This window comes from Vicugna pacos, chromosome 8 (genome assembly GCF_048564905.1).
Source record: "Vicugna pacos chromosome 8, VicPac4, whole genome shotgun sequence".
In the NCBI taxonomy this organism is placed as follows: domain Eukaryota; kingdom Metazoa; phylum Chordata; class Mammalia; order Artiodactyla; family Camelidae; genus Vicugna; species Vicugna pacos.
The window spans coordinates 43,061,458-43,069,720 of NC_132994.1; the positions used below are offsets into that span (position 1 = coordinate 43,061,458).

At 36.8% G+C, this 8,263-nt stretch overlaps 1 protein-coding gene across 5 annotated transcripts in view; it reads right to left on the minus strand.

Annotated features, from left to right (window-relative positions):
• TBC1D32 (TBC1 domain family member 32) overlaps positions 1–8,221 on the minus strand; it is a 131,438-nt gene extending 123,217 nt beyond the window's left edge. For all 5 annotated transcript variants that reach the window (XR_012074970.1, XR_012074969.1, XM_072965806.1 and 2 more), the window contains exons 1-3: positions 8,133–8,221; positions 7,804–7,961; positions 1,306–1,467 (exon numbers count right to left, since the gene is read on the minus strand). Coding sequence is in view for 3 of the 5 variants with exons in the window: in XM_072965806.1 (XP_072821907.1) it covers positions 1,306–1,467; positions 7,804–7,958 (317 nt within the window). In the remaining 2 variants the exon portion in view is untranslated. The remainder of the gene's footprint in view (positions 1–1,305; positions 1,468–7,803; positions 7,962–8,132) is intronic.
• Positions 8,222–8,263: the final 42 nt, after the last annotated feature.

An 8,263-nucleotide genomic window follows, 5' to 3' on the forward strand; every position in this document is an offset into this window, starting at 1 on the left:
CCAAGATGTCTGACACACCCAAACAATGGAATATTATTCATTGCTAAAAAGAAATGAGCTATCAAGCCATGAAAAGACATGGAGGAAACTTAAATACATCTTATTAAGTAAAAGAACCCAATCTGAAATGCTATATATATGGTTCCAAGTATGTGATTATGGAAAAGGCAAAACTATGGAGACAGTAAAAAAGTCAGTGGTTGCCAGGGGCTGAAAAGGAGAAGTATGAATAGGCAGAGCACAGAGGATTTTTAAGAATGTGAAAAATTCCTGTATGATACTATAATGGTGGATACATGTCATTATAAATTTGTCCAAACCCAGAGAATGCACCATACCAAGAGTAAGCCCTAATGTAAACTACGGACTCTGGGTAACAAAGAAGTGCCATGTAGGTTCCTCAATTGAAACAAGGTACTACTATGATAGGAAATAATGGGGAAGTTGATAATGGGGAAGTCTATGCATGTGTAGGAGCAGGGGTTTATGGGAAATTTCTGTATTTTCTGCTCAATTTTGCTGTGAACCAACAATTTCTCTAAAAAATTAACTATTTAAAAAAGTGAAAAGTGAAGGAGTGAATGACACAAATATTTAGGGAAAGGACGTTCTAGGTAGCAAAAGCAACATGAATACAAATCCCTGAGGGAGAGCTTTGCTTGGCTTGTTTGAAAAAGAACAAGACCAGTGTGGCTGGAACAGTGTAATATGAGGGAATAAGAGAGAATATGATAAGCAATCAGGTAGGAGAGGGAGCAGAGGCTCATGGTGAGCATTGTAGGCTACAGAAGAAACTGGATTTCACTCTGAATGAGATGAGAAGCCTTCAGAGAAAGTTGACTGGAAGAGTGGCACAATCTGACTTATTGCTTTAAAGAATCATTCTGGTTGCTATGAGGGAAATAGACTGTGGAAGACATACGTTAGGGGAGCTTTCAAGGAGCTCTGTTGAGAGAAAAAAAACTTTAAAATATTACTGTGGGAGAAACTCACCAATGTAGAAAACAAACCTTGGTTACCAGAGGGGAAGGAGTGGGATATAGATTTGGAGTTTGGGATTGATGGATAGGCATTACTATAAGTGAAGTGGATAAGCACCAAGGACCTACTGTATAGCACAGGGAACTATATACAATTTCTTATAATAAGCCATAATGGAAAGAAACTGAAAAAATATATATGCGTGTGTGTATACGTATAACCTAATCACTTTGCTATATACCTGAAACTGACATTGTAAATCAACTACACTTCAATAAAAAGTAAGAATTTAAAAAATATAGATATTGCTCTGGGCATACTCACTCTTTAGATTCCTGAGTTCTTTTAGTAACATGCTGTACAACTGTGTCATAGCCAAATTCCTCACCCCAATTCTGATCAGATGTCCATTTTTCCATTTCTTCTTCAATCATAGACCCCAAAGTGTTGCATATATGTTGTCTGAGGTATTTCACAAATTCATAGCTGAAACAATTTGAAAAATAAATGCAGTCAATATCATGAACTTACTTATCAATCATATCCAGAAAAAAAATTACCAAAGAAAGATTTGTAACATATTCCGATTTCTTATCTTAAACTAGGATTAAATTAGTTATTCATCCCAATCAGACAGCTAATCTAGAATTTTATTGTTTTTCTCTGAGACATATGGCAAAAATCACATTTAAAGATGACAGGTGGTGAAGAGAAAATTTCGGGGCCAGTGCAACATTTAGTGGGTTAGGAGTCTTTTCACACTTTGTGCTCATATCTTTTAAGTGTGATGCTTAAGGGAAGAGAAAGCAGTTGTTAAAGAGTTTCATAATTGTTCAAGCTGACAAAGAAAACTACACTAGAATAACAGTAATTATGAAAGAATAAATAGGAAAAGGTTAAGCTCCAATCGTCAGAAGACTTTTGTGTACATTGTGAAATAGTGTACATTTTGAACTGACCTATATTCCACCTAATCAGCTTTTGTCTACGTTCACAGACAGAAGTACCTCAGACATTTCAATACATTGGACATTTTTCTTCATACTGTTAGGTCAATGCTAACATTAAAATTCATTTGCAAACTTAGACAATATAGCAAATATGGGAAAGTAAGTATTCCAAAAGCAGATAATTATTCTATAAAAACATGTTTACTGAAAATAAACAGCAATGATTATAATTAATACCACGATTTAGAAAGGTTAAAGTTTCTGTGGTCTCTTAAATGACACAGATAATTTAGGACAGGCCATTTTTGTAAATGCCACTATGTTCAAGACTTGTATTTTGAATACATGATTGTATAAGAGGCTTGCATATACACAGTCCAAGAGATCCAGGAGAGCCTGAACAATTTTCTTCACATAATTATGAGTCCATCATGGTATCCAGCATATAGCCTTCAGTCCATATTTATTAAATGGCTGATGTCCTCTAAAGAACAGCCACCTTACCCAGGCAGCCAAAGGATTTCATTTTCAATTTTAACTGATTTTGATTGGGATTTCCTGCCCTGCCTTGCTAATCTTTCCATAACCCTGAACTCATCACTGCCTCCTGGAATCCCCATGGCTGCTTCACTAATGTAAGTGGCAGGCCTGCCACAGACAGTGCAGGCCTCAAGAGTCAAGGAGAGATATTTGACATGAAGTCATATAGTATTACAGCAAAAGTACAGGCTGAGTCAAACAGCCTGGACACCAGCTCCAGCTCTACCCCTCTAGCTGGACTGGCTCTGGGAAGTCTGTTTTCTCATTGTAACTTGGCAATGATCATGTCTACTTCATTGCACTACTTTAAATTAAGGAGGCAGTAGACAAAACCTTAAACTTTATAATTACAAACAACAAAATTAAAAAGAATATTCTCCACTCCCATAGCTTCAACTTCAGATTCAATACAAACAGGTGATTTCTTTAGCTCTTTCTTCAGCCAAAAATGTCTCCCCAGAATACAGATCTGTACAGGCATACCTCATTTTACTGCACTTTGCTTTATTATACTTCACAGATATTGGTGTTTTTTTTTAACAAGCTGAAGGGTTGTTGCAACTCTGTGTCAGAACAAGCCTATCAGCACAATTTTTCCAACAGCATTTATTTACTTTGTGTCTCTGTGTCACATTTTGGTAATTCTCACAATATTTAAAACTTTTTCATTACTATTATATTTCTTACGATAATCTGTGGTCAGTGATGTTCGATGTTACTGCTAAAACTTGCTGAAGGCTTAGATGATGGTTATCATTTGTAGCAATACTTTTTTGATTAGGGGAGGTACACTTTTTTTTTTATATAATGCTATTGCACACTCAATAGACTACAGTATAGGGTAAACATGGCTTTTAGATGTGCTGGGAAACCAAAAAAAAAAAAAATCATGTGACTCACTTTATTGCGGTATTTCCCTTATTGTATTGGTTTGGAACCAAACCGAAAATATCCCCAAGGTATGCCTGTATATTAACTGCGTACTGGACAAGGCTACTTAATGTTTTTTCACCAATCAGCATAACCGAAACCAAATCTATCATCTTACCCACCCACTCACAAACCACCTTCTCTTCTGACATACATCTTTGTTAATGTTACCATCCTTCAATCAGATACCTGTGTATAGCTTCAATCTTCTCCTTTACATCTCAGATCTAATAAGTTAGCAAGCGCTATAATTTTGTAAATTCTTCTAGAACTCTTTCCTTTCCCACTGCCAAGAGATTTAGATGTTCACATCTTCATAATCTTTAGTTAAATTACTGCATAGAGCCCTCTTAGGTCATCCTATAAATCAGCAGTTCTCAAACTATAACATGGATCAGAATTACTTGAAGGGCTTATTAAAACATAGATCACTGGGCCCCACTCTCAGAGCTTCGACTCAGGCTTACCACGGGCCCAAGAATTTGCATTTCTAAAAAGTCCCCAGGTAATGCTGAGGACGAGGCCGATGCCAATGCCAATGATGCTGCTCCCAGACCATAATTTGAGAACCACTGATCCGGACAGATTCTGTATCCAGATAGCTTTTAAATTAGCCTAAGTTTCTTGGCACTCTGATCAGCAGATTCCTACTCAAAGAAGCAGAATTAAGCCAAACTATTAATGAATAAACATACATTTAGTTGCTTTATATTCAAAATATATAGGTATCATTTTATGATCCTCTGTATTAAATGATTTTTTCAATTAACAGACTAAGTGTAAATCCCAATAACTTGGAATAAGCAGGTCCTGACATTGTTTTAGGACTTTGTAGAATTAGTTTTTAATATTAGCTCCCAGACTTATCAGCTTTGTGAGGCTGCCCAAATTACATATTCTTTCTAGGCTTCAAGTTTTTTGCATCTGTGAAATGGGGAAAGCATCCATCTTGGAAATCATCATAAAGCTTCTAGACAATAACACAAGGCCTGACATAAACTTAACAATCAATAAGAAGTAGAAATTATTACTATCATAATTACTAAATTTAAGACACATCTTGCTATTGACATTTAGAGCCCTCTTAGATCCAAATTTATCCTTCTAGATTTATGCCTCTTTACTACCCCCCACACATGCCCACAGGCCTCAAATTCTAGCTGCCACTTTCAGAAAACAGAGAAAGCTTGTCTCTTTTGAGGAAGTGTATAGTTTAAGGTAAAAAAAAAAAAATAGAATAGAATAGGGAATGGAAAGCAGAGAAAGTTTAGGGCACCTGCACTATGGGGCAAATCCCCAGATAGGGCTGTTGCCTACACTACAGTTTCTCCCCCAAATGACTGCATTCCCTGCAAATTTATTATACTACCTGAAATTCCATCATTTATGGACTCAACTGTCTTAACAATCATTTTCTTATAAAAATGCTAATAGCCTAGAAACACCAGATTCCCCTATAAGTCTATTTAATAAGGTTCTTTTTCTTGCCAACACACTAAAACAACATCAGGTGGATTTAAGGAACCAATGTTTTGATGGTGGAGATGGGACGACAGATAATTCTGAGGCATGAAAACACTTTGGGAAGCAATATATACCTAAGTGACTCAAGAAAATGTACTGTTTGAACACAGAAGAGTCAGGTCAGTGAATAGAAAGACAAATGAAAATATGAGTACTTGGACTAATTAACAGGACCTCATCAAACTCTGAGATTCTAAGATACTATAAAAACACCAAACATAAGCATCTCCTCCTTTTCCCTGCTACAGAAGGAGTTCCTTCCTCCTAAGACACAGATCTCAGACTAGTGCAGCTAACACATGAATTTTATTGTCTATACTTAAGACTACAAACTACTCAAATTACTTTTAGGATTATAAATCTTACTTTCAAGACTATAGACTTGTTATAATTTGAATGTGTCTGGATTATTCTAGGTAGGCCACAAGTAAATCTCTTTATTAAACAGTAAACATTAACTATGCAAGCTAACCAGCAGGCATTTAATCTAGCTAATGAACTGTTGAAGAAGAGTAAACTACTTTATTACAACAGTCATGACACTGCTGAGAGGAACCAAAATGATCCAACTTTAACCTGAAAAACATTTAAAAATTGACACAGCTAAAGCAATACTTTCAGGCAAATGTGTAGCCTTAAATGTTTACACTTTAAAAAGGATAAAAGCTGCAAATTAATGAGCTAACATTCAACATAAAAGTTTAAAAAGATTCCCAAAAAGGAAAAAAAAAGAAATTTTATAAAACACAAAATAAATGCATAATATAAAGGAAAATCAAAGCTAATAGCTAGTTATTTGAAAAGACTAATAAAATTGATAAACCTATAACAGTAACAGATCAAGAACAAAAGAGGGAAGGCACAAATAAAAAATAAGAATAAAAAGAATAATAAAACTATAGACACTAGAAATATTAAAAAGGAAATAGAATACTAACAAAAAACTTTATATAAATAAATTTGAAAAATCTAGATTAAATGGACAAATTCCCAGAATATAATCCTAGAAAACAGTCAGTAATTTACAAATATTTTAAACAAGTATTGGCATGTGAAATAAAAATCAGAAATAAAGTCTCAAACTTAATGCTTGATGTGGATGTGTGAAGTAAACTGGTATTACATAGTATACAAAACATTAATGACCAAATCTGAATTTGCAGTTTTTCTATATTCTTCTGTTTAAGAATTCAATAGCTAAACAATAAAAGCTGGTCTCTGGTATCTCCAAATAAAGAATATTATAATACAATACCAGCTATTAGTAGCGGATTTAATGAAGAAATAAACAAGATACTCATGGAAATACAAAAGAAACCATACGGATAACCAGAAATACTAATTAAACTACAAATTCTGTATCAACAAGAATTATACACTTCTTAAAACTCCCCCTGAGAATCTGGGGAAAACTGTAAATGCTTCTTCCATAAAACTGCAAGTAAACACAAACTTCCACAAAGAATATTAAAGGGCTCAAGGATCCCTATGCCCATGTATGAAACAGGTAAAAGTTCCAGATAAGAACATCAGGGCACCCAGTGAGAGTTGATTAGACAGGCTTACCAACCTAGGGTGGTTATCAACACAGGGAAAAAAAATGCCAAGCTGTTGAATCACAGAACATTTTCTCTTATCCCATAGCTGGCTCCTGGGTTCCAAGAACTTAGCCATTCAACAGGACATTTTATGTTCCACAAGTCCTGTGTCAATCCCATGGACACACCCCAGTATCTCTTTCTTTCTTCTTTTTCCCCGCTGAAGTTTCTATTTTAGTGCTGAGTTCCACAGGTGGAAAGAGCTCATAATAAAAGATGACTGGCACCACTGGAATGAAGGTAACATGGCAGAGATATCCAATAAAAGACCCCACGGCCCAATCTAGGGCTGGAGCTGTCTTGTCTGATTACCTGGCTAATGGCTCCCTGATCAAGTATTTTCTTTTTTTACTTTTTTTCTCCTCTCTGTGAGCAATAAAGCCGTTCCCCCCACCCTAATTTGTCCTTCTGCCATTGCTAAGAATTCTTTCTCAACCAGCGGGCAAGGACTCACACGTTTCGCAGGCCTCCCAATTTGGGAGTCTCCCTATCCGCTATACCCAAGAGTCAGTAAAGGTAACATAACAAGAAAAATGCTTAATGTCATTTTCTGTGAGATCAAAATGAAAGGCAAATACTGAATTAAAAACATCACTACTACTAATAAACTGAGGAAGCTGGAGGTAAACTTTTCAGTGGAGAGGCTTAATTTAAATTACATAACTTGAATCAAATCAAAAGAAAAACACGTCTCTAAAGAAACATATCCTTTAGATTTACCTCAAATGGTGCCTCTCTCATTAAACTTCCTATCTCCACTGCTCCCAAACCCAGAGCACTCATATTCCCAACGTGCATCGCAGACATCTCAGTATGTACATTATTCCTTTGTAGGAACTTAAACTATTCTATAAGAAGTTAATAATCTCACTTGAGTATTCCTGCAGTGCTCAGAATGCAGAATTGGTGCATCCACTGAAATATCAGATCAGTAAAGGAATAGGGATCTTGGGAACTGAATGCTTTTAGGTATAGTGACAGAAATCCCTCGAGATAATAAAATCATTCTTACATGAACAATAATAATTTACAGTTAATGTTCCAACGCTGCCCAGGAGAAAAAATAATTAGGATATGTTAGCGGTGTCAGTAGAAGCACAGAGAAGGCAAAGCTTTGGAAAACAGGAATAAAAAATAAATTCGGCATTTAGGTAAATAAACGAAAACATGAACCTCTTACGTGGGCACTATTTTAACAATAATCAAATAAACATTCTTTAACTACACTTGAACCTCTTCTGAATTAGCTAGTTTGCTTAAGACATCAAAAACAACTTTACTTGTGAAAGTTCTCATCAGTTTCCTCCAGATGTAAGAGGATCTCCTCGGCGCACTCCAAGGAGGGCGCACCCGTAATTTTCTCCTTCACGCTCTGGAACAGCTGCCTCAGCATCGCCTGCAGCGTCGCTTCGTCGTCGGCGGAGAAATGGGCCATCCCCTGTCAGAATCAACGCCCAAGCCCATTACTCAGGGTCCTGCGAACGTCGCGCCCTGCGCACGCGCGTCCCCACCCAGCCCCCGCCGGCGCACAGCGCGTTCCCCTGGAGACCGCGGCAAACGCTTGCGGGTAGGCCGTCGGCTGCCCGCGTCGCTCAGGAAAGCAAGTTACCTTGCACTGGGGAGGCAAGGATCCGCGGGATCCCGCCTTTAGAACTCGTCGTTGCCGGCCTTCTGTACCTCCAGAATTCAAGGAGCCCCAGCTAACGGCAAAAAAAAAAAAAAAAAAAAAAAAATCCCAGA